General features: G+C 52.5%; 1 protein-coding gene across 4 annotated transcripts; it reads right to left on the reverse strand.

Moving 5' to 3' along the window:
• Positions 1–513: 513 nt before the first annotated feature.
• On the reverse strand, positions 514–22,622 carry LOC123356188 (transmembrane protein 98-like). 4 transcript variants are annotated; one of them, XM_044999155.1, is made up of 7 exons: positions 22,402–22,622; positions 11,232–11,437; positions 9,434–9,565; positions 6,554–6,587; positions 5,771–5,886; positions 4,746–4,805; positions 514–1,060 (listed from the first exon to the last, which is right to left on the reverse strand). In XM_044999155.1, exons 2-7 carry the CDS (start codon positions 11,360–11,362, stop codon positions 850–852), a joined length of 684 nt encoding a protein of 227 aa, XP_044855090.1. In that variant the 5' UTR covers positions 11,363–11,437; positions 22,402–22,622; the 3' UTR covers positions 514–849. The 4 variants fall into 4 exon arrangements, with proteins under 4 accessions (XP_044855090.1, XP_044855091.1, XP_044855093.1 ...); XM_044999156.1 differs by having other exon boundaries at positions 22,471–22,620; XM_044999158.1 differs by lacking the exon at positions 22,402–22,622 and adding an exon at positions 17,762–17,915 and having other exon boundaries at positions 515–1,060.
• Positions 22,623–26,311: the final 3,689 nt, after the last annotated feature.

Consider the following 26,311-nt stretch of genomic DNA (forward strand, 5'->3'; position numbering starts at 1 on the left):
TGCATTAAATGACAGGACCCTGCTGCCCCTCCCGCTCCGCGCTCGCCCAGCTCCCAGAGAAGCCAGCGGGTGAGTTTGTCCCAAGGTGCTTTATCATCAGCCCCAAGGCAACGCTGCCCTGGGCTGATCAGAGTCTCCATGTTCCCCAGAAGGCCAGTCTGTGCCTCTCAGGAGAGGGATGGGTGGGGGTGGGGCAGCGTTATGCCACCATTGCTCCTTCAGGACCCTTGGTCTGACTGGGGCACCCTGTGGTGCCATGGAACAGCCAGACTAGCAGGGGCCCAGTGCATGCCTGCTCCCTCTGTTACCACACCTCCGTCTGTCCCTGGGGCCTTACGCTGGGGCCTGCTGGAGGAGGTGGTGCAGGGCTATTGTGCCAGCCCTGCCCCTGGGGAACCCGCTGGTACCAGGCAGGGGATCTTCCTTGGACACCCCTGAAATCAGCTTTGCAGCAACTTCCTAGCAGCTGAGGCTCTGCCGAGTGCCCGCAGCAGCCACAGGACGGGGTCCAGCGTTTACTGAGCTTCAGCCTGGGGTGGATTTAGAGCCAGGAGCAGCCTCCCGTATCAGCTTAAGAAACCCCTCCCGCGGTCTGACTTCTCATGGGATTTTATTAATCAGAGCCCCACTGTTCCATGCACAGGGCTCTTCAACCACACTACAAAGCAGCAGGGGACCGGCAGAAGCACATTGCCTTAGCTACCCGCTGGTCACAGTTCAGCGTCAATATACTAATAGCTCTGCATGGCTCATGCAAATATTTGACCACCTCAGTGCACCGAGCAGCAGCATGGATGCCCTGGGAACGTGGAGCGTCAGCCCTCACCAGGGCAGGCCGGGCCACCTCCGTCAGATGGCAGACTGCTCCTGCACGAAGCTTTCCGCGCCCCCCGCGATGCTTCTCTCGGGCTCGGTGGCCAGAGCCGCTTCGCGCAGCACCGTCATGTGCTCCTCCGCAGCAGATAGCGATTGGTCGATCCAGTCCATGCCCCCGCTTAGGTGGCAGGCGTTCCTGGTCACCAGGACGAGGTGGCTGACAGACAGCAGCAGGGCTGTTGTCCTGCAAGGCAACCAGGATGCTGTTACAAGTGCTTGAGGACACCAGGCCTTTGTAGCACGGCGCTTGGGCAGGAGGTCTGGCCACTGCAGCCTCCCCGCTGATACTGCTCAGGGATGGGGTGGGACATGCCAAAAAGGGGCTTTAACAACTAGCAGCTTTATTAATCTCTCAGCAGGAGGCAGTGGGCAGTGCCAGTGGGCAGCTTAGTGGACTGGGACATGAGACCTAGATGCTAGGCCTGACTCTGCCACTGGCCTGTGGGGCGACCTTGGCCAAGTCATTGCCCCGCTCCGTACCTCAGTTTCCCCCTCTGTACACTAGGGATAATTGCACACATTTCCTTTGTAGGGCACTCTGAGCGTGACACAGGAGCTAGGTGGTGGTGGTATTATACAGGGGTATTGGTAATTCTGCAGTGGAGCCCCAGTCATGGCCCAGGCGCCAGCCACCACAGGAACCCAGCAGTCCTGAGCCAACTGGCAAAGTGTTCACTGTGGTGTAATAGCAGCTCCTGGCAGGCCTGGCAGACTCACTGCCTCAGCACCCTGCTTGCCTGGTACTTCTCCATTAGTGATGTCCCGGGAGACCTAGGCCAGAGTGGGCGTTAATCTCGGTGTGCATTGGCAGCACAGGTGCAGTGTCAGGAATGAGGTGTGGGCACGGACACTGTGCTTTAACATCTGTCACCAACCAATGCGGAAGGCAGGTGTTTTCCAGGCAGGAGGGCAGAGGCATAGCTCCGTCTAATTCAGCATTGTGAGCTCACACAGTGGAAGCCCCAGTCACAGCTGAAGTGGAGCAAGGGGTTGGACTAGATGACCTCCTGAGGTCCCTTCCAACCCTGAGATTCTATGATTCTATGATTCTATGGACAGAGGAATGGGACATCAGCAGAGAAGAGCACTCCAGGGAAGAAGCAACGGGGGAGTTTTACAGTCTCTGAGGAAAAACAGTGACCTTTGGGGATACACGCTGAAGGCAAAGAGACGCTCCAGGCAGGAACTGGACAGGCCTATTCCGTTCATGAAAACAGAATGCCGGCCTGCCCTAGCGGGAAATGCCACAATGGACATCTGGGTGCGAGAAATGGCCTTAGCCAGAGCGTAGCCTGGTAAATTTAGGCTTTAGACGTTGCATTCGGATTTGGTTTTCAAGGGAGCCTTTGGTTTCCGGTACCTTTGCTCACTAGCGCTTTAAGCTCTCGTCTTTGCTGATTATCAGAGGGGTAGCCGTGTTAGTCTGGTTCTGTAGAAGCAGCAAAGAATCCTGTGGCACCTTATAGACTAACAGACGAAGAATCTGAAGAAGTGGGTATTCACCCACGAAAGCTCATGCTGCAAAACGTCTGTTAGTCTATAAGGTGCCACAGGATTCTTTGCTATCTTTGCTGATAAGCATGTTGTTGGTTCCGCTATAACGATGCCCCAGTGCTGCGTGTTCTACAGGGCGCTGATCCTGACTTGCATCATTCATCCTTTCATGCCCTGTTCCTGGGAGGCAGCAAAGCTGCTATTCTGTGAGAGCTCAGTGGACAAGGGCTGGATACTACAAGGGACACTTCTAAGGGGCTCAGAGGACGGGGTGCACCTCTCGTTAACTGGCAAGGCAAAGTATGGGCTGGCACAGCCCTGGAGAGATGGTTTGGGGGCCAACAGACTGGAGGTGTCAGGGAGTTGACACCCAGTTAAGCTCAAGTAATTTTTCCTCTTGCTGAAGGCAGAGGAGTAACAAGGTGACCCACAGTCCTGGGTACCCCGAGAACCGTCACATTTATGTTTCGATGTTAAGGCTGGTTTATGTTTTCACGTAACACTGGGACTGTTTGGCCAGCCCTGTGCAAACTGAGCCCCATTCTAAGTCAGCCCCTGGGCATATCTGTCACAATTATTGTTCTTTAACCACTTTGTTCTGGAGGCAGCAGAACCCAGGGTACCCTCCCCAAGTGTGCAGCACAGAATCTGTGTGTACAGATGGAATTAGTGGGGAGAGATTTTCAATAAACTCTAAGAAGATAAATATCTGCAGCGTCTCACCTTCTCCCACCTCTTTTGCTAATAAACGGCCCATCTGTGTCCTGCCCACTTTCATACAGTTAAACTTGCTGCAGACGAGTGACAAATGCACCTTGGAGGACACTAGTTGCAGTTAAGCAAGGCCATCAATGCTGTTCATTTCTCTTTGCCATTAAACCCTCCCTCCCAATGGTTGCCGTTTCCCACAAGTTCCAATGGGCCAGAAGCTGCTCCTGCCCTTAGCAAAGATGGCCGCTATCTCACTAGTGATGGGGCATGCCTCTAGTAAAGATGGCTGCCGCTGCTGCCTCTGTACCCAGCATGCTCAGCCCGGCTCCTGACAGCAGTAGTCTCTTGGCTGCAGATGGCCGTGCAGAGATGTACCTATCTGCCAGTGTAACCCACACACCAGGACACTGCTTCCATCCTGGTGGTGCCTGTATGGCCACGACCCTCTGCACACGTCAAGTGTCTGTTTGGATCGTTCCCCTTCTCTACAGCCCAAGCTGATCACCTAGGCAGTCATTAAATCTCCGCCTGCGCCCACGCAGGGGGCTATGGAGGTGAAAGAGAGCCTGGATCACACTGTGCGCACTACCTGCATCACAGTGGGCCAGAGAGCGCCGCCAATACAGGCCTCCCATGTGGGAGAGGAGTGGGTAGGTGCTGGGACTCCATCCCCAAGCCAGGCTCAGCTGTGCTAGAGGAGGGGCTGGCCCAGGAAACATCTCCCTGGAGCAAGGGGGAGGCAAGGGCCAAGCCGCGGCTCTCAGCGTGAGGCGCTGCCCTGACCGTGGGCTCGTGGTGACAATGCCGGAGCCCTGCATGCAGGTGTGGCAGAGCTCACTCATCTCCCGGGGAGCGAGCCCCTTCCCACAGCCCACACACCAATTCACTCTTCGGGGAAGCCCTGGGACAGGCACCGGGGCCAGGATCGGGTCCTCAGGATGGGTGCAAACAGCACGTTCCCCCAGCACGAGCTTCTCCTGGAGCGCTGGGAAGGAATGTGTGCGCCAGAGCGAGGCGCAAGCTCCACCAGGGCAGCAAGGTAGGACAATATCTAATAATAGGGAGCTTTTCCACAACAGGATGTGGGCCCCTAACTGCCACGGTAGGTACCTGAGTCCCAGAATCAGGCCTAACGGGGATTCAGGAGCCCCCCGCTCAGCAGCTGTCAAACACTGCAAGCCCCTAAACCCTCTGGGCACCACCTTTTTGCAGTCAGGGCTGTCTCGCTGCCCACGTTTCTGCCTGTGTGCGTACGCGCTGCAGCCCCACGCTCGGCGGCCACACGTCCCAGCGCGACCTGTGAACTGGGGGAAGGCAGGCGACCCTCCGTGGGACCCAAGCCGGCAGGCGTGCTCGGAGCTTGCCTTCTTGCTCAGGGCCCTAAAGAACTTCTGTAAAATGGCAGGGGCAGGGGAGCTGGCAGGAAGACCCCCCTCATCACTTCTAGCCAAGGGATTAGGCTGCTCCCTTGGGATGTGGGGGAGACCCCAGTGCAAGTCCTGCTCTGCCTGCTGAGAAGGGATTTGAACAGGAATCAGCCACCCCCCCCCCCGGGCAGTACCCTCACCACTGGGCTACAGGGCATTCTCGTGCGGATGGGCCCCTTGATGTGTTCCCCTGTGGCTAAAGAATGACACCCTAGGAGCCAGTGTCCCAGAGCTTACCGTGCATCCAGAAGCTTGGGATCCAGAGGCGGGTACATCGACCTCACAACATCATCCACCCTAGGGGAAGAGAGAGAGCGACCGTTGCTTGTTTCTCACTGTGTTTTGCAAGTGCCCTGGTAGCGGTTTGGTTTTTCCCCTCAGTGAGCACATTTCAGAGCCCGGCACCTCTCCCGTTGGCAGCGTAGGAAGGCACCTAAGGCCAGCGTTGCAGGAGTTCCCACAGGTGCAGAGTGGGGGGCTGATTTTCATAAAAGCCCAGCTCCCATTTGGCACTCAAGGGAGTAGTGCCCAGATCTGCAAAAGCATCTTTTGTCCCGCGGCCCCCACTGAGATCAAAGAGTGGGAATTTCAAAAGTGTCTAAGTGATTTAGGAGCACAAGGCCCACTGGAGGCCAATGGGAGCTTGGTACTTAGACTCATATGCCAATCCCCAGCCAAGCCAGACACTTATTGAGGTGTGTAACTGGAGCAGAGCTCTTCTGAGAATCTGGCCCCAATTGTGGGTGCTGAGCCCTGGGAAATTGGTTCTTGAGCCCTGTCACAGATGGCACTGGCTTCCAGCTTGCTTTCTGGCTGAAACGCAAAGCGTTGGGTTTGATCCTTAAAGTGACAAGCCCTCTGCTGGGCAGGAAGAGCCACACAGTGTTGCCAGGTCTCATTGCTAATTGGTGTTTTTCTTAAAGCCCCAGCTCCTGGATTCCTGTGATCAGGTGAGACTCTCAGCTTACATTTAAAAAAAAACACAAGGAAGGTTCTAGCCCCTGTGGCTGTGGAGAAAGGCTTGGGAATGGGACCCCAATGGCTCAAAGACCAAACAGCAAATAAAAAGCCATTTATTATTGTTAAGATCTCATGAGATTTGGGACCTCACATAAGGTTTGGATGTTTGGAGTCCGCACTACTGAGAATCTGAATTCGTCATTCAGGGGTTATTGCAGATGCCTGAAGTTTCCAGGAACTGCCTGGCCTTTGGACCTGCAGATCAAGTTGCAGCTGTGCGCCCTCGGCCGAAATGGACTCACCTGGGGCTGATCCGCTTTGCCACCACAATAATGTCACTCAGGCTTGCGGGAGATTTCATTCTGGCCCCAGAGCCCATTGTCATTGCAACGAGCTTCTCTGTCAAAGTGTGACAAATCTGTTGAGAGAGAGAAGTGACCAGCGTGGCTCATTGGAGGCCAGCGAGAGAGAGAAGGACTTGGGAGCCTAGTGGTTAGGGTGCTCCCCTGGGAGACACAGCTCTCAGGCCAATGACTATTTATGGATTTCATACACAGAACAACAGGAAGGCTGGTGGGACTCCCACCCCCTGGAGGGGATATTTGGGTTGGAGTCCCTGCTCCCAACCTGGGTTTCCTACATCCCAGGGGAGCTAACCAGCAGGTACTGGGCATAAGGGCACAGTGACTCTGCTGGGCTGAGCTGGCCCCAGGAGACAGTTCTCAGCTGAGAATCCCAAGCAGAGAGATGGGTGCCCAAATCCCTTAGGGGGCAGATCTTAGGCAGGTCTCCCCTCAACATTTCCTGCTGGCTAGTGTAGGTGGCTCCCTGCTCATCTTTCTGGCTTCTGAGAAGCCCCTTCTTAGGTGCCCAGCTCTGCCCAAGCATCGTACAGGGAGCCTGGGGCCCGGCCTGGGGCTGTGGATTCCCTAAGAGCTGCCACGTGGGAGTGTAAATCTCCTGTGTGGCTCGTGCCTGAAGCCTCTGGGAGAATCCTCCAGACCCTTTGCTTATTTCCTGGCGCTGATTCCCTGCACAGCAGCATGAGTCAATACACAGGGAGGCAGTGTCTGTGGGGGACTTACCTTGAGAATAGCGATGCAGTGAGAGACCAGGCCCCTGTGAGGAAAGCGAATGCCTTTGGTTAGGAAAGCTCTGTCTTGTCACCGCTCTTCTGTCCGCCAGCCTGTGGCTAAGCATTTTCCACGGGCTCCACAAAGTAGAACTCATCACGGACCTCACTGGTATCATCACAACCAAGCCCTTCGCGATCCGGCTGGAAGCAGGGGGCGCTTGTCTAACAGGGTGGGAAGGCCTGGTCCTCACCTAAAACTGAGGTCAACCTGCCTCCGTGGCTGAGCAATGTGAAAAATTCACCCCCTGAGAGATGCAGTTAAACTGTGTGTCATGGGTTTATTCTCCACTTTGAACCTTAGCGTCCACAAGATGGGGACCTGCATGGACTCCTCTAAACTAAAATCCTAGTTTAGATCTGGTACGCTGCCACCAGCCAGGTTTCAGTGTCTGGCACACTCACTGTTCCCCCAAACCTTTCCCTGGGGACACAGACCCAAACTTCCTTGGATCTTAACACAAAGGGAAATAATCCATTCCCCCCCCACACACCTTCTTCCCCCTCCCTTAGTCCTTGGGAGAGATCACCTTGATTCAAACCCCTTGAATCAAAACAAAGAGGGATTCCCTATCCTCCTTCCCTTCCCCTGAAAATCCAAACAAGGGAAGAAATCAATCAAGTTCTAAAAAAGAAAAGGATTTTATTAAAAGAAAGAAAGAAAGGACACTATCTCTGTAACACCAGGATGGAAAAAATTACAGGGTCTAACTTATAAAACTGGAGAGACTTCCCCCCCCCCGTCTCAGAATAATCAAAGTAACAGCAAACAGAAATAAAGATATTTCTCCAGCAACACACATTTGCAAATACAGAAATTAATTATAAGACTAATCCGCCTTTCTAATACTCACTATACTGAATAGAAGAAAATACTTCAGGAAACTTGGGGTATGGCTACACTTGCGAGTTGCAGCGCTGGTGGAGGCTTTCCAGCGCTGCAATTAGTAAGTGTCCACACCTGCAGGGCACATCCAGCGCTGCAACTCCCTGGCTGCAGCGCTGGCCGTACACCTGGCTCAGCATGGGGAATAAAGATTGCAGCGCTGGTGCTGCAGCGCTGGTCATCAAGTGTGGCCACACACCAGCGCTGTGATTGGCCTCCAGGGTATAAGGATGTATCCCAGAATGCTTTTATAAATTACTCTCTTTGTTTTGTTATGCAGCCTCTCTTTGTTTTGTTGTGAACTCCGAGCTCCGTAGCTCCGTTGATCCGTTGATCCCGGAGCTGCTTATCTACAAACACAGCTCCTGTTTGCTGTGATCAATCTGTGAACAATCAAATGAGATAATGAGGCAGGCAGGGAGTGAGTGTTTGCTTGACAGAAATGGGGCAGAGGGGAGAAAGGGAGTCCGTTGGCTGCAGGCAGGGGACAGCAAGTCACACAGTTCAAGGAAAGTGCCCTTACGCATCCTGAAGTTTCGCAGCCACTGTGATTCATCCCAGACCTGCAGCACTATGCGGTCCCACCAGTCCGTGCTTGTTTCCCGGGCCCAGAATCGCCATCCCATAGCATGAACATGACCCATTGCCACCATGATCTCCACGGCGCGGCGTACCGTGCTTTCTGAGAGGCCTGTGCCACTCTGAAACTTCATGTCCTCACCGCGCTGCCGGAGCCTCCTCGCCCGATTTCTCAGCATCTGACTGTTGAAGAGGTGTACGATAAGGTGCGAGGAGTTGACAATGGCCATAAGTGCAGCGATGATCGCAGCGGGCTCCATGATCGCAGTGGAGTGCTGTGGCGTCCGCGCTGTCACTAACAGGAAAAGTGCGCGAACTGATTTCCCGCCGGCGGGAGTGACGGTGGAATGCTGACAGTTACCCAAGACCACCCTCTACACATTTTTCCCCCAAGCATGCATTGTGGGGAAATCCCAGAATTCAAATGGACAGCGGGGACTGCGGGAACTGTGGGATAGCTTCCCACAGTGCACTGCTTCCAATTTCGACACTTGCCCCATTAGTGTGGACTCACAAAGTCGAATTAGTGGTCCTTACTGTGGACACACAAATTCGACTTTGTAAGGTCGATTCTACAAATTCGACTTAAGTTGATTCGAACTACTCTTGTAGTGTAGACATACCCTGAGTGGGATGGCCTGGTGGCCCCTTCTGGCCCTAACCTCAGATTCTCTGTGCTAGGCAGGACACTGGACTAGAGGAGGGTCCTTTCTGGCCTTCAAGTCTGAATCTTTACTAGCTTGTTAACCCTCCACCTCTAGTGTCTGTGTTTTGAGGTAGAATCACGCACACGCCAAGGAAAGTTCCTCACACCAAAGCCCACCAGCCACCCTGGCAAGGAATGGCTTGGAGCACTTGGAACCGAGCCAGAGGGCTGCAGCAGGGCCAGAGATTCCACACCTGGCTTCCATTCTTGCACTGGGCACAAACACTGTGGCCAGGGATTTGTACCACAAGTATTTGGAGTTGCAAATTAGGGCCCTAAACACACCTGGGTTTGCACAACTGTCAGGTGACAAACATGCGGCTCTGGCTGCACTCCTGGCTCAGCTAGGCAGGCACTGGAGCTCCGCCTGCACTTTGTATTAGAGCAGCGCCTGGGAAGTGGGCCCCACCCCAAGGAGTTTCCACTCTAATCAGCCAAAGGGGGATGGGGTCACCGGAGAGCTAGGGCTAGAACCTGGGTCTCCTGATGCCTAGGTCAAGGCTGCTCCGACAGTGAGTGATTTTGCTCTAGATAAAAGCATGCTTTCAAGGCAGGCTCTGATCCAGGCGGCGGACGACCGTCCTGGAGCCAAGGAACGTAACCAGGCAGAGCACGGGAGCCCGTTTTAAAGATCACCCAAGAGGCAGCTTTGAAACTCTTACGAAGCATCTTCGATCCACTCCTCATTCTCCAGAATAGCCTCGATGTGGGGGTTTGTTATCACAACGTCGTCCAGCTCAAGCTCCAAGGGCTCCGACTGCGTCTCCATCGCCCCAGTAAGGTCGACGATCGGTCTGGAACAAACAGGAACGGGTCGTTCAGCACCTGGCACAGGGGGGCAGTCGTGATGGCAATAACTAAGGGGCACCTTCTCTAAGCACCCAAGGGCCAGATTTACAAAGGACTTTAGGCACCTCGGGGCAGTGCCCAAGCAGATTGGTGCCCAAGCCCCTTGGATTTCAATACAAGTTAGCATCTAACTTGCCTAGGTGCTTTTGAAAATCCTGCCCAGCTCCTAGTTCCAGCTTTGGGTGCCCAACCATCTCTGTAAGTCTGGCCCAAAGAGCCTGGGGAGACAATATCCAAGAGTGCCTAAGGCCCAGAGCCTCAAAGACATTTAGGTGCCTAACTCCCATTGTCAATGAGAGCCACGTTTGAAAATGGGACGTAGGCTCCCAAGTCATTTGGACGCTTCGCAGAGTTTGAGCTGTTAGAGCCTTCTATTTTCAGCTGCATCTGGCCAAGCTTTTCAAAAGTGACCTGTGATTTTGGGGGCCCAACCCAAGACTCCCCCATGGGTCCTGCTTTTCAGAAGGTGGCACGCAGCACACTGCCTGGGTGTGCATGATGTCCCAAGGTGCAGGGCTCAGGGGAGTGTGCACCTTCGGGTTCTGCAAGGAATTCTCTCTTGGAAATGTTAGCAACACTATGACTGACCCACCTGGATTTTCTGTTCTGTTACCCTGGGGATAACCGCCACTGGGGACACTCAGAACTGACTGAGCGTCCCTGAGTCTGCACAGGCTGAGCTGACAGAGTGGGACGGGGTCAGTGGTCAGTTCAGATTCTTGCCCCAACATGTGCTCAGTGCTGGTGATAGCCTGTTGTTCTCACTGTGCGCACAAACTCATCCACTGGGGAATATTCTCCTTGTCACAGAAAAGTTAGTCTAGTCTGTGTAGGTGCCTCATCATGCCAGTATCTGAGCACCTTCCAGTAATGCACAAAGTGATGTGACTGCAGATTTGACTCATGTGGTTGGTTCTCTCTCTCCTCCTCTGCCTGGGGCAGAATTGTGCTGTGTCCCTGCTGGGCGGGGACAGGAAATGCAAAGAACCCATCTATGCTGGTTTAAAAGGAGCGTAAGGGAGATGGGCGTTTTGCTCTGACTGATTTTCAATGGGATCTGAGTTTCTAACTCCTTAGACCTGGCCGACCCCCAGGTTTGTATAATGCTGGCGGTTAGGGGGAGCGCACCGCGGGCCTAAGGCAATGCACCCCACTGGCCTGTATGTGGTTGCACTGGGATAAAGGTGCCTTGTAACTATTCCCCTTCCCACTTCGTAAAGCACTTTGATCTCCATGTAACCACATCCGCACCCCAGGGTGCCCTGCCTTAGGCCAGCAGTGCAGTCAAAGCCATACAGTTTTCTAAGGAGGACAAGGCTTTTCTCTGCCATCACGCTCTCTGCCTTAGTTATCTTGCCATTTCTATGTCAGTTGTCAGCCACCGCCGGCAGAGGCGCTGACTGGCCGAGACTGTTGAGCTGGGCAGACAACCTGGCCTGGTAGTGGAAGGTTCTGCAGTGCATCTCCGGTGCATCAAGCACTGCCTGGACTCTTCCGTACCAGCAGCTCTGAAATCTGCACGCGTTCCACCCTTCACTCTGCTTTTCAATCAGTCTTTTTGCTTCCTCCCTATTAATTTGGTGTGAGTGGAGGAGAGGGCTGGCCACTTACTTGGTATCATAATGAGTCAAGAGATCCTTAGGCCGGCAGTAGCGCTGCCTGCAAACCACCACAAGTGCCACGAAGGACGCCAGGAAGATAGTAGCCAGCATGCCGATGGCAACTATCACCACGGTTTCCATTTCTGCCGAGCTGCTCTCCTGGGTGCAGTCAGATGTGCAGTTCCATCTCGTAAGGCACCTCCAGAAATGCTTTATCTGGAACAAAGCAGCACAGAGTGAGCGCCCAGAGAGCAAGTGTCGGGACCCATCGCTGCTCAGATGATCTGGAAAACTCTAAAGAAGCAAATGTTTCCGTAGAGAGACGGCTGGCCAGGGAAACATTTCACAACCATTGTTTCCAGTTTCAGAATGGAACCCTCCAAACTCTTTATGACTTGATAGGATACAACGTAGAACTGATACATGAAATTGTTTTTAATTGTTCACTTTATTAATGTAACTTCTGTTCACCATTTAGTATACTTGCCTACATTGTAACTTCTGTTCACTGTTTGCCACATTGTAATTCAAACCCCATTTTAAAACGCTCACTCCATTTTGTAAAAGCTTCCTCCAACTTTCATTTCTGCAAACCCTGCTGTAATCTTATTAGCTTAGTTTAGATGTGTGACTGAGGTATGGATGGATGATGGAATCAACCTCCAGCCCCAGCCTGTCCTGATGAAATAGAGTTCAAACCCCACCGGCTGAAGATGCAGATAAGAGCCCTAACAAAGTGAGAAGAGTCCACCCTAAAAAGAAAAGGTGCAATAGAAGGAAGATCAAAGCCAGGTCCCAGGCTGAAATCATGCCTGCAATTGACGGGTGATCAATCACCAAACCCAGAGGCAGCATGACACAGCAAGACCTATAGACTCTGGATTCAAACTAAAGCCTACAAAAAGGATGGGTGAGATGGGAGACTTTGGAGGGTAACATTCTGCTGCCAACATGGAAGGGCATCGGTGCCTGCCCAACAGAGACCCAGCTCATCCTTGTGCCCGGCTTTCCTGGCCAGTTACCGCCACAAGCCACGAACCCAAGCTGCAAAATCAAGCCACGAACTCAAGCTATGTCCAGGACTGGTGACTATGCAGCAGCTGCAGAACATCTAATATGTGTGTGTGTGTGTGTGTGTGTGTGTGTGTGTGTGTGTGTGTGTAAAAGGATTAAGATATTAGTTATTGGTCATAAATCAGATTGTGTTATCATAATAAACGTGGCATCTTTGTCTTGTCCCCTGAAAAGATCCTGTGTAGTTTGTCTGTACAGCCCCATCACTAGCAGGGCCAAAGGGTGAGTGGGGCAGGGGAGAAAGGGATTCGCACCCAAATTTCCCATTTATTTTTCAAGTGTTCAAAATTCCAAACTTCATCGAAATGTCAAAACTGGAAACATTTTTGGTAGTTCTAACGTGTCAGGTCAAGTTACACAGCGAGAGGAGAGCAGCTGGCCAGGAACTGACCAGTGGAACTGTATGACGCAGTGGCCTGTAGTGTGGGGCTGGGCTCAGTGGCCCACAGGGTTCATTCCAGTTCTATGACTTATATTCTCAATTTCATGCTTCAGGGCTTCAGCCTGTCACCTGCTGGGGTCAGGAAGCAACTCTTTCCCCCTGATGCAGTCTCGGTTGTTTTTTCTTCCTTCCTCTGAGGCATCAGAGATGGATGCTGCTGGAGATGGGTTCTGAGGTGGTACAGAGAATTCTCTCTCTCAGATGCCTGGCTGGTGTGTCTTGCTCACATGGTCAGGGTCTAACTGAACACCTTGTTCGGGTTCGGGAAGGAATTTTCCCCCAGGTCAGATTGGCAGGACCTGGGGTGGGGGTGGGATTCGCCTTCCTCTGCAGCGTGGAGCATGGTTCACCTGCTGAGAACACCCCACTAATCAATTCCCTGCCCCTGCAGAGGCCTTGGCATGCTGGCCCCTCGGTGCCCCCATGCTCTGCCTGTGGCGCACTGCAGGTCACTCTCTGGAGGCCCGTAATGCTTTTGTCTAATCCATATCACTGGACTCAGTGCAGAGGCAACTGGGTGGGGTTTGGTGTCCGGTGCTGCACAGGGGCTCAGCCTGGAGGCTCTGATGTCCCTTCTGGCCTTAAACTCTACGACTAACTGGGTCGAACCTGGTGACCTGTGAGATCTAGTCAGAGCCAGAGCGACTGGTGCCCACCCTCGCCCCAGGACACTGAGCACGGCAGCTAACAGAGGAACACAAGCATGGTTATTACTTATTCTATGGAGGCACCTGCAGCCCCATTGTGCAGGCGCTGTACTAACACCCCTGAGACAGCCCCTTCCCCAAAGAACAGACCCTTGAAAGGGCCGGGACTTGCCCGAGGTCACCGGCAGAGCTACGAAGAGAAGCCAGGTTCCCTGACTCCCACGCCAGAGCCTACCCTCTAGACCACACTACCTGTCACTGACACACGGCCTGTACAGGTGAAGCTCAGGTTGTGGGCACCTCCCAGTGACCTGGCTAAACACTGCCTCGCGGGAGCACTGGTTACAAGCCACTTAGCTAGGACACTCCGGGTTCAGGTCTTCCCCAGCCAGTCACAGAGATGCCCCGCTCCTAGCATAACCAGCACAATCGTAGCAGTGCCAGCAGAGTGCCAGGGCCCAGTTCCCAGAGCCCTGTATGCGCTGAAGCAGCCCTGTGTGCGCAGTCGGACACCTCAGGCCTGGTCTCCACCTCCCACATTTCCCCAGCATGACTGTTACTGTTCTGGCAGCACCCAGCACTGTACACAAGATGGTCTCTGCCCCATGGGGCTGACAATCTCAGTATGAGATACAAAGCAACAGATGGAGACAGACAGACAAGGGAGCACAGAACAATGAGGCAGTCCTGGTCAGCGGGCAGGGCAGTGGTTCCAGAGCACTGGCAGCCTAGTGCAGCTCAAGTCTTTTGCAGGCATCATGGCAAAGGGCCTGGCCAAGGGGGCGGCTTTGCAGGTGCTCGGGGGGGCTCCTCCCAAGCACAAGGGGCAGCAGGGGCGAAGGAGGCTGGGCTCCTAGGCCGCTCAGAGGCAAGCGTTGCCATTGTGATAGTGAACGAGAGACGCTAGGTACAGTGGGGACTGGGGACTTGAACGAAGGCAAGCAGCTTATGCTGGATGCAATGAGGGAGGAGACGCGGTCACAGCAATAGGCTGGAGAAATGAACTCTGCAGCAGCATTCTGAATGGACATGAGCGGGGCAGGACGGCACGTGCCAAGGTGAGCCAAGAGGATGTTGTGGTGAGCAGGACGTGATAGGATGGGAGCCTGAACCAGAGCTCCAACCCTGGGGATAGGGAAAGCCGGAGCTGAGAAACGTTCTGCAGAAAGAGCCAGTAAGATTTCGACAGACTGATGTGAGGACCTAGAGAGAGAGAGGGCTGAATCAAGGGATGCCCAGTTTCCAGGCCTGAGTGATGGGCAGGATTGTGGTGCTGTCTTCTGTGATGGGGAAAGGAGGTAATAGGGAAGAACTGGGGGGAAGATTAAGAGTCAAGTTTAGCCATGTTGAGCTTGGGCTGATGTCTGGCCATCCACTAGAAGCTGTCAGAGAGACAGGAAGAAATTTTAGTTTGGGCAGGGGACTGGTCTGGAGCAGAGAGGTAGATCTGGGAGTCAGTCACCAGCCCCAAGGTAGTTGCTGAATTTGTTTGCAGGGGCGACTGGCCACAGATAAAGTGTGGGACCAAGGACAGAGCCCTGTGGAAACCCCCAGAAATCTGGAGAGGTGATGGGGAGGATCCACTGAAGGACACATGGAAGGAGCAATTAGAGAGGTATGAAGAGAACCAGGAGAGGACAGAGCCCTGGCAGCCAAGGGAGGACAAGATTTCATGGTTGATGGTGTCAAAGGCAGCTGATGAGGATGGAGCACAGGGTCTGAGCTTTGCCTTGGAAGAGGTAATTAAAGACGTTGGCATAACAGTTTCAGTGGCATGCAAGGGCAGCCCCTAGGTTGAAGAGGGTCTTTCATGGGACTGGAGGAGGCACTCCAGACAGCGATTCAATGAGCATACAGATGGAAGGTAGGTGGAGAGTAAATGGGGTCCAGGGTGGGTTCTTTGAAGGTGGGAGAGACTCGAGCATGCTTGTATTGTGATGGAACAAGCCAGAGCGGGGAGAGAGGCTCAGGAGAAGAGTGGGAGACAAAGCCAGAGGTGGTGATGTTTCTAGACCCCTGGCCAGCTTTCACTCACAATCACCTGTCTGCCAAGGTCATATGACATTGTTTTCAATGGGATCAATGCCAGCCTAACGCATTGCCAGCCGGCTGTGGACAGAAGTCATGCTGGCGCTGTGAGGAGACGCCTGGCACTGCAGTCCATTCTGTTTGTGGGTGACTTGGCCAGAACTTGTTGCTTTTTAAAATCTCATGATTTTTAAACCAATCTTGTAACTTTTGGGGCCTGACTCATGATTTCTGAACACTTGGGGGGCTGCCTTCATCACCCCAGTCCCTCTCCCTCACCAGGTCCTGGCTGTCCCCCACCCCCGCTCCATTTCCTAAGAACATAAGAACGGCCATACCGGGTCAGACCAAAGGTCCATCTAGCCCAGTATCTGTCTACCGACAGTGGCCAATGCCAGGTGCCCCAGAGGGAGTGAACCTAACAGGTAATGATCAAGTGATCTCTCTCCTGCCATCCATCTCCACCCTCTGACAGACAGAGTCTAGGGACACCATTCCTTACCCATCCTGGCTAATAGCCATTAATGGACTTAACCTCCATGAATTTATCTAGTTCTCTTTTAAACGCTGTTATAGTCCTAGCCTTCACAACCTCCTCAGGTAAGGAGTTCCACAAGCTGACTGTGCGCTGTGTGAAGAAGAACGTCCTTTTATTTGTTTTAAACCTGCCGCACATTAATTTCATTTGGTGACCCCTAGTTCTTGTATTATGGGAATAAGTAAATAACTTTTCCTTATTCACTTTCTCCACATCACTCATGATTTTATATACCTCTGTCATATCCCCCCTTAGTCTCCTCTTTTCCAAGCTGAAAAGTCCTAGCCTCTTTAATCTCTCCTCATATGGGATGCGTTCCAAACCCCTAACCATTTTAGTTGCCCTTCTCTGAACTTTTTCTAATGCCAGTGTATCTTTTTTGAGAGGAAGAGACCACACGTGTATGCAGTATTCAAGATGTGGGCGTACCATAAGGGCAATAAGATATTCTCTGTCTTATTTGCTATCCTTTTTTAATGATTCCTAACATCCTGTTTGCTTTTTTGACTGCTGCTGCACAATGCATGGGTGTTTTAAAAGATGTCTCTGTCTGCTGCTGCCCTCCATCCAGTTTCTGCTGTATGTCGCCATGGCCCTGCCCCGGCTATTTGAAACTCCCAGAGCAATTGCAAGGGGGCTTCTTTTTATTGGTTGTTTTGTTTTCAGCTTCTTTTCCAAAAATCTTAGTTTAGAATCTGCTAAGCTGCAGAAAATTGCCCCGGATCTTTGCCTGGGGAAGATTCCGGAGTCGTTAGCCCAGGTAAATCAGGACTGTGTGATTAGTGTATCTTTATTGTCTCTGTCTGACATCCCTCGGCCTTCCCTCTGCACTGGGCCTGCTTCACAGGGACACAGGAACATGCAGACCCTGGGACAGGCCCACCCAGCACAGGCCCGTGGAAGTACCTGTATTGGGGCCAGGCCTGAAGCACACAGAGCCCAGTCAGTGTCTGGCCCTGGCTTGGGCCCGATAGCACTGATCCCCGACCCCGTGAGCACATGCTGTATGGGAATCCCTGAGCACCCCGGCTGGCGGGGAGGGGGCGTGCACTGTTCTTGAGAGGCATAGACAGACGCTGGGGAGCCGGGAGCGGGAGTGCAGCATGGGGAAGAGCCCTGCTCACTAGTCTAACAGAGCTCCTTGCTCTGTGTTAGGAAAACCACTCCCACAGGGGCCCAGACAGCTGAGGGATCCAGGAGTGCCCAGACCCAGGCCAGGCCCAGACCCAGGGCCGGCTCCAGACCCCAGCGTGCCAAGCGCACGCTTGGGGCGGCGTCCCGCGGGAGGGCGGCAGGCGGCTCCGGTAGACCTCCCGCAGACGTGCCTGCGGAGGGTCCACCGGAGCCACGGGACCGGCGACCGCCAGAGCACCCCCCGCGGCGTGCCGCTGTGCTTGGGGCAGCAGAAATCCTAGAGCCGCCCCTGCCCAGACCCCACCCAGGCCTGGCCTAGACGGCAAAGGGACCGTGGGACACCCAGGCCCGGCCCCAGAGCACCAGGTGCAGAGAGCCGCAGGTTCCCTCCAAACTGCACAGAGAGCAGCCGGTCCCAGCCCTGCTGGCACAGGGACCCACGAAAGGGGCAGGGAGCTCGGCCAGCTGCCAAGCTGAGCTGGGACAATCGGGTTTGCAAGCCCAGAGCTCTTGAGCAGAGCAGGTTATTGCTGCTCTCGCAGGGCCGGTGCCTGCCCTCGGGGTCTCTGGCCTGGGAACCTGGGCAGGCAGGGTGGGGAGAGCAAGGAGGGCCATAGGGTGAGCTCGGAAGGATGGTCTGCTCCTATAAACTGGAGTAAGGCTCCAAGCTTTCCTACCTGACTGCCGAGGCGCAGGGCCAGCCAGCCTCCAGCACTTCCGCAGGGCCGGGGAAATGGAGCAAACACTCGCAGCTCAGCCTGACCTTTACCCCAGTGATTAATATCCCAGCTGCTGCAAACCCAGCAGGGATGGTGCTGCCTGGCTGGGGCTGCAGCGTCGCGCCTCCGGCAACCTGTCACCCTCACTGCAGTGAATGGTGGGGAGGCCAGGCCCGCTGCTGCATCGGCCCCCACAGCTGCTCCCTCTGGCCTGTCCCTGGCAGGGCCCGCAGCCCCTAGTCCCTCCCTTTGGGAGCTCACCACTTGCTTTCTCCTGGCAGCATTGCCCCCCTCCCCATGTGGTTATATCGTCAGCATTTGGTGTTCTCTCAAGCCCCAGCTGCTGGAGTCAGGTGATCACGAGAGAGACTTTCCTTGCAAAGAAAGAAAATTTCTAGCTCTCCTGGTTGTGGAGCAAACCTGAACACATGCCCCCACCTCCGGTGCTCCAATACCAGAAGCCAAATCTACCCTTCCCCCCACAAAACCTTTGGTTTGTTTTTTTTAAACTCATAATTTTTGGCCCCTTGTGAGTCCAAGTCAGTCAGCTCCTCCTTGCCAGCAGTCCCAGGCAGATCAATGCCCCGTTGCAGAAGCTGGTATCACCAGTAGCTTTCAGGCTGCACAGCTGGTTTTCACACTCACCTGCTGTTTTCACTGATTTAGGTGAGAAATTCAGAAACCCCCAACAAATGAATCCAGAGCCTGTTTAGCAAAGCGCTCTGCATGGTCCCATGGTCAGGGGCGTGCGCGGGGTGGCAAGTAGGGGCCTGCGCCACCCAATCCGCGGAGGCACAGAACCCCTCCAGGGTCGGGGTGGGGAAAACGAGCTCCTCCAGCCCTGGGCCGGGGTGGAAGATGACATTCCTCCTCAGGGCCGGTTCCAGACCCCAGCGCACGCTTGGGGCGGCGTCCCGCAGGAGGGCGGCAGGCGGCTCCAGTGGACCTCCCGCAGGCATGCCTGTGGAGGGGCCGCTGGTCCCGCGGCTCCGGTGGACCTCCCGCAGACGTGCCTGTGGAGGGGCCGCTGGTCCCGCGGCTCCGGTGGACCTCCCGCAGACGTGCCTGCGGAGGGGCCGCTGGTCCCGTGGCTCCGGTGGACCTCCTGCACACGTGCCTGCGGAGGGGCCGCTGGTCCCGCGGCTCCGATGGAGCATCCGCAGGCACGCCTGCGGGAGGTCCACTGGAGCCGTGGGACCAGCGGACCCTCCGCAGACACGTCCGCAGGGGGTCCACCGGAGCCGCGGGAGGAGCGACCACCAGAGCGCCCCTCGCAGCGTGCCGCCCTGCTTGGGGTGGCGGAAATCCTAGAGCTGCCCCTGTTCCTCCTGCTGCCAGGGGAGAGCAAGCTCCACCAGCCCTGGGGCCACAGGGCAGGGTGGGAGAACCAGCTCCTCTGACCATGGGGGGCACAGAAAGTGCCCCTCCAAAAGTGGCCAAATTTGTATTCCTGTGCACACCCCTGCCCATGTTGGCAGCCAGGGCAGTAGTGGCAACGTGAAACCATTCAGGCCATCCTGAAATAGACAATGGAGAAAACTTTCTGCAGATTCTGAACTGAACCCTGGGCTCCTGCTGTGCTCACAAGCACCATGGGAAGATGCCTGATTCCTTGTTTTTTTAAAGCTAGCTCAGTGTTAAAGGCATGAGAGTCAATAGGGCTATTCAGGATGGAAAGTTAAGACAGTGAGTTCACAGTACAAGGCTGCATTGTAATGTCTGCACATAAAGGCGCTTACCTACGCTTGCAGGCAGTGCGGTCCAGTGGCTTTCCGAAATCTGAGTTTAATCTGGGCTCCTCAGGTCAGTCACTTCACCCTTCTATGCCTCAGTTTCCCCCTCCCATGCTTTGTCTATTTAGCTTGTAATACTGTCCTGTACTGTCTCTTGCTATGTGTTTGTTCAGCACCTAGTGCAGTGGGGCTCTGGGCCCAGCTGAGATTTCTGGGTGTAACATTTGGTGTCCTCCCTGCTTAAATATGTGACGGTCACTTTTGACTGTGTCATTTTCTGCTCGGAATTACATTGTGCTATTTGCCATATTCTGCTTCCCAACACTGGGCCCTCATCTCATTTGCCATACAACAGTGTGGTAAAAGGGAGTCCAGTTAGGGTCCCCTGCCTGGGGCTGGACCTCACCCCACCTCCCAGCTTTGGGGTGAATGCAATCTCCCACTTTGCATATGAAGAGACACATGTAATGGACAGAAACGCCTCTGGGGATCTGGCCCCTGGCCAGGGGGGAGGGGAGACACTGAACTCTATTTATGAAGTCACAAAATATTTTCTTATTGATGCAACTAATTTATGTCGTTAGCGAGGTCTGGAAAGAGCAAACACTCAATATTTAAAGGTAAAACCAGCTGGATCTTCCACAGCCATGTCTAGATAAATAGCTACCCAGGACTCTGGCTGTGGAAGTGCAGAGCCCGGGTGTATAATACTGTACAGAATGAGTTGTGTATCTTGCATTTTTAAAGGGATTTTTAAGCTTATACATTTGATTTAAAAAAAAATTTTTTTTAAATGTAATGTAAAGACTGGGCAGCATCAGAGTGGATCTGGGTTAAAGTACATTTTGTAAAAAAAATCAAGCTCAAAGAAACAAGGCAGCTTCTGTAGACTGTTAGCACCTTTTTAAGCCTTCTTCAAAGGCAGACAGGAATTGCCAGCGTAGGTCAGATCCCTGGGCCATCTGCCCTGGTGTCCTGCCATGCTCCGCTCCCCACCCACTTACATAGTCTGAGATCGGCTTAGGCCCTGAAGCAGGATCACTTCCCAAATGTGTTGGCATTAACTTGGCTCCCCTTCCATCCCATGGGTGCTGTGCTGCTCGCTGGTGTGGTGATCAAGGCCCAGCTGCTGGAAGCTGAGAGTGCCTGAAACTGCTCAGCTGCCACTCCTTGGAAAGTGAATTTCTAACCCAAAATGGGACCGGAGTTAGGCCAGAAAATGACCCACTCTGTAAAATCTCATGATTTGTGAAGCGATCTCGTGGTTGTTGGAGCCTGACTCCAGGATTTTGACTACTGCTGAGCAGCACAAGGACAGGGATCCTTTATGCCCTTCAAGGGAGTGTTCCAAATCCGATTGGAATTGCCATAGCCATAGCCAGCCCCTGGCCCATGGGGAACCCCCATCTCCGCAGCCGGCTCCCGTGCCCAGTACAAATCAGCGGCATCTCCTGAAAACAGTCCTATTTGTAATGTCGGGTCTGGATTTGTCTTGTCACTTTTAACTGTGTATTTTTGTTTGTTCCCCTTCTGCCGAAGGATGAGCCGGAAACCAGGTACTACTGCAGCCCCCTTTCCAAGCTGCTTCCTCAAACTTTATTGTGTAAAGAGGACAAGGAGTTTTGTCCACCTATGAATCCCCAGGTCTCCGCTGTACTTGAACCCTTCTTTTTAAAAGAGAAGGCCAAGGAGTCTTGATGTGCAACTTCCACAAGTTGCGCTGTGAGTTGGCAAAGAGCAGGGATCTGGCGGGTTTGGGTTTTCTAGGACTTGTCTTCCTGCTGGGACTCCCAGCTCAGAGAAGAGCTGTTCCTGGCTGTGTATATTGTCAATTAACATTTCGCTCCCCCACTTTGAAATGTTACTTTTCTGTATATGCACCAGTGCGCTATTGTGATCTGATGTAAAATAAATAAATACGCCTCCACAAAAAAAGAAAAAGGGGGTGGGTGGGACTAGATGACCTCCTGAGGTCCCTTCCAACCCTGAGATTCTATGATTCTATGATACTTACTGGTGCACGTTTTTTGTGGTCTAGTTTCACTTTTGTAATATTCCCATTTAGATGGTGGAACCATGTTTCTTGTCTGGCAGCCCGGATAAATCGCTGCAGACAGTAATTCAGGCACATTTCGCACCATCCTGCAAACACAATGGGGCTACGCAGAATTCCAACAGAATTCTACCTACAGACTGCAGATAAACCCCAGAGATCAGCCATCATGTTAGTGTTTTTCTCCAAGCTATAAATATACTGGACCAGATCCTCAGCTGGTGGAAACTACTGCACATCCACAAGGCAACTGTGCTGATTTACACTGAGAACCCAGCCTGCAAAACATCTCTCTCAGTGTATTGAGAAAGGGATGTCTCACATATTAACTCCATCCTCTGCCTTCGGCTCATTTTAAGTTTATTTTAGAGAGCACCCTCCTCCCCTCAACAAAAATTGATTGTCACTATCATCAGCAAAAGCCTTCCTATAAAGTTGTGCTAGAAACCCAACAAGAAGGAAAGAACAGCCTGTCCTTTCGAGTGAATTTATAACTTATTGCAAAGGAATTTTGATTTCATGGCGGCTTCTCTAACAACTCCCAGGAGGGAAAAGAGCAATCGACAAAGTGCAACCTCCCCCAGGAATGTTTGAATTCTTTAATAGGATTAATGCTACAGTTTGAATGTCTTTTCTGCTACCAAACTGCTCACAGAGTGAAAACAAAGCAGTGCTCAGGGTTAGCCATTTACTTGCTGAATAGTTTGTTTTAAAGGACTAAAGCTAAGTTGCATTAAAGTTCCTTAAAATGTGTTCTCATTAGCAAGCCCAGCTCAAACACAGCCCTGGAAAGAACAATGCAGATCACATACCAAACTGATCCTTCCCCTTTGGAAGCAAGGCTGCCGGCTGCCCTCAGTCCTGGATCACTGTGCAGTTACCTGGAAATATTTTGTGTCAGACAAAAGGGTCCAACTTGCCAGCGTTGGTTAAACAATTCGCTTTCCCTTCAACCAAGATGGACTCTCTCCCAGCTACTTAAATGTGGAGAAGTGCCCACTCCGTTATCTGCACCGTGTGCTCTGGCTTGGGTGCATTCCTGACTGGTGTGCTTATGTGCGCTAGGAGTAAAACTGAACAGACTCAAACCTGACAGGGGAGTGACTCGACTGGGGGCTGAGCGCTCTCTGCTGGTCAGCTGCTCGCACACTGCACAGGCATTCCGGGATCCCTCTCAGGAGACACAAAGAGCCACAATACTGAGCAGATGCTTCATGGTTAGCGTAGCAGGAAACTCCTAATCCAAACACTAAAAGTCACCTTCGAATCTCTGTATTGAAATCAACGAATGGCTACGCAGATGGTGTCGGAGAGAAGGGTTTGGATTCTTTGACAATGGGATGGTCTTCCAAGAAGAAGGAGTGCTAGGCAGAGACGGGCTCCACCTCACGAAGAGAGGGAAGAGCATCTTTGCAAGCAGGCTGGCTAACCTAGTGAGGAGGGCTTTAAACTAGGTTCACCGGGGGAAGGAGACCAAAGCCCCGAGGTAAGTGGGGAAGTGGGATACCGGGAGGAAGCACAAGCAGGAGACTGCAAGAGGGGAGGACTCCTGTCTCAGACCGAGAAGCGGGACAATCAGCGGGTTATCTTAAGTGCCTATACACAAATGCAAGAAGCCTGGGGAACAAGCAGGGAGAACTAGAAGTCCTGGCACAGTCAGGGAATTATGATGTAATTGGAATAACAGAGACTTGGTGGGATAACTCACATGATTGGAATACTGTCATGGATGGATATAAACTGTTCAGGAAGGACAGGCAGGGCAGAAAAGGTGGGGGAGTTGCGTTGTACGTAAGAGAGCAGTATGACTGCTCAGAGCTCCAGTATGAAACTGCAGAAAAACCTGAGAGTCTCTGGATTAAATTTAGAAGTATGAACAACAAGGGTAATGTCATGGTGGGAGTCTGCTTCAGACCACCGGACCAGGGGGATGAGGTGGACGAGGCTTTCTTCCAGCAACTAACAGAAGTTGCTAGATCACAGGCCCTGGTTCTCATGGGTGACTTTAATCACCCTGATATCTGCTGGGAGAGCAATACAGCAGTGCACAGACAATCCAGGAAGTTTCTGGAAAGTGTAGGGGACAATTTCCTGGTGCAAGTGCTGGAGGAACCAACTAGGGGAAAAGCTCTTCTTGACCTGCTGCTCACAAACAGGGACGAAATAGTAGAGGAAGCAATAGTGGATGGGAACCTGGGAGGCAGTGACCATGAGATGGTCGAGTTCAGGATCCTGACACAAGGAAAAAGGGAAAGCAGTAGAACTGAGACCCTGGACTTCAGAAAAGCAGACTTCGACTCCCTCAGGGAACTGATGGGCAAGGTCCCCTGGGAGAATAACATGACGGGGAAAGGAGTCGAGGAAAGCTGGCTGTATTTCAAAGAAACCTTATTGAGGTTGCAGGAACAAACCATCCCGATGTGTAGGAAGAAAAGTAAATATGGCAGACGACCAGCTTGGCTTAATAGTGAAATCCTTGCTCGTCTTTGTTGTGTATTTGGTTGTCATGGGTTTTGTTACTATGGCAACTGAGTTAGACTATTAAGGGATAGCTCAGCCGGTTTCAACCGGCTGAGTGAGCTCTCTGTTTCTGTAAATAAAATGGAGGTTTTGGTTAGCTGTCTGCTCTCTGGCCACAAGTGATTGCTTCCTACACCGGCTGCCCCTAGGACACAACTCTGGCGATGAGGATGGGATCCTGGTGCTGCTCCAGTAACAGAAGGAAGTAGAAGTCAAGGTAAAGACCAAACAAAGAAAAAAAGCTGCTTGTTTGCACTGACTGTGAAAGTGAAACTAAAAATCATGGCTACTCTGACCAGGCCCCTGGAGCCTTTTGATGAGAATACAGAGCAGTGGCATGTGTATACTGAGCGTTTTGAGCTTTTTGGTATTGCAAATGACATTACAGAAGCGAAGAAGGTGCCAATATTCTTAACTGTTGTAGGGGCTAAAACCTACTCTCTGCTACGCAGCTTACTACACCCTGTTAAGCCTGAGACTAAATCTTACAGTGACATTGTGGAAATCCTGGGGTCTCATTTCTCCCCAAAACCACTGGTAATTGCTGAAAGATATAGGTTCCACAAAAGAGACCAAAAGGAAGATGAAACAGTTGTACAATTTGTAGCCATTTTAAAAAAGCTAGCAGAACACTGTGAATTTAAAGAGATGTTAAATGATGCCCTGCGTGACATGTTAGTGTGTGGCCTCTGCAGTGAAGCTATACGGAAGCGCCTACTGACAGAGGCTCAGCTTACCTTACAGAAGGCTGTTGATATTGCTATCTCCATGGAACTGGCTACAAGGGAGGCACAATACATCGGGGCATCCCCTAGGGTGCAAAAAGTGTCACAAGAACTGACCCACAAAACGGTGCAGAGTCAAGAATGTTACCGCTGTGGTAAGCTGGGTCACCAGGCATCAGAATGCTGGTGTAAGGACCTGGTGTGTCGACACTGTGGCAAAAAGGGACACATTGAGTATGCCTGTAAACAAAAGAAAAAGAGGCCTGTGGTCTGGCCGACAAAAAGAGGAACCTTGCATACCCTAGAGCAGACCCAGGATGATCAAGGTGACACCTCCTCACAAGAGGAAGTGCCACTGCATGTTTTGTCTTTGGCAGCGGGCTCACATGAATACTGGGTAACCCCCTTATTGGAGGGCAAACCTATACGCATGGAACTAGACACCGGTGCAGCTGTCTCGCTGGTTCCTGAGACTGTGTATAAGGAAAAGCTACAGCATCTTCCGCTTAAGGCAACAAAAACTGTTCTGAAGACGTATACAGGTGAAGCTGTGCCCATGTTGGGCACTATTGATGTTAAGGTGGAGCTCAATGGACAGGCGGCTAAATTGCCACTGTTTGTGGTGAGAGGTGATTACCCAGCCTTAATGGGTAGGTCTTGGCTTGGGAAGATTCAGCTGAACTGGGCAGAAGTGCACCGGATGACTAAAGAAGAAACCAGTCTAACCCCTATACTAAGGAAACATGCTGCTGTTTTTGGAGATGATTTGGGAAGTATGAAGGGAATCACTGTGACATTGAACATTAAACCTGGCAGTCCACCAAAATATCTGAAAGCCCGAACTGTGCCATATGCCATCAGGCCAAAAGTTGAAGCAGACCTGGAGCGCCTGGTCACCAATGGAGTCCTAATACCAGTTACCCATAGCTCATGGGCCACTCCTATCGTTCCAATAGTGAAGAAAGATGGCTCTCTCCGGATTTGCGGTGATTTTAAAGTCACTGTCAACCCAGTGTTGTGTGCAGAGCAATACCCGCTTCCCCGCATCGATGACCTCTTCGCAGGCCTGGCTGGGGGACAAAAGTTCAGTAAGATTGATCTGAGTCAAGCATATTTACAGATGCACGTCGATGAAAAGTCCCAAGAGCTGTTGACTATTGTGACTCATAAGGGGCTTTATCGATACTGTCGCCTACCCTTCGGAATCACATCGGCTCCCGCCCTGTTCCAGAGGGCTATGGACCAGATCTTGTGTGGCTTGTCAGGAGTTCAGTGCTATCTGGATGATATCCTGGTCACTGGAAGAAATGAAGAGGATCACTTAAAGAATTTAGAGGCTACCCTACAAAGACTGGAAGAGTATGGCCTACGAGTTCGCAAAGACAAGTGTGAATTCTTCAAGCCCTCTGTTGAATATTTGGGACACATCATCGATTCTGCAGGTCTTCATAAGGCCCCTGCAAAAGTTAAAGCTATT

Source organism: Mauremys mutica, chromosome 25 (genome assembly GCF_020497125.1).
Source record: "Mauremys mutica isolate MM-2020 ecotype Southern chromosome 25, ASM2049712v1, whole genome shotgun sequence".
NCBI lineage: Eukaryota > Metazoa > Chordata > Testudines > Geoemydidae > Mauremys > Mauremys mutica.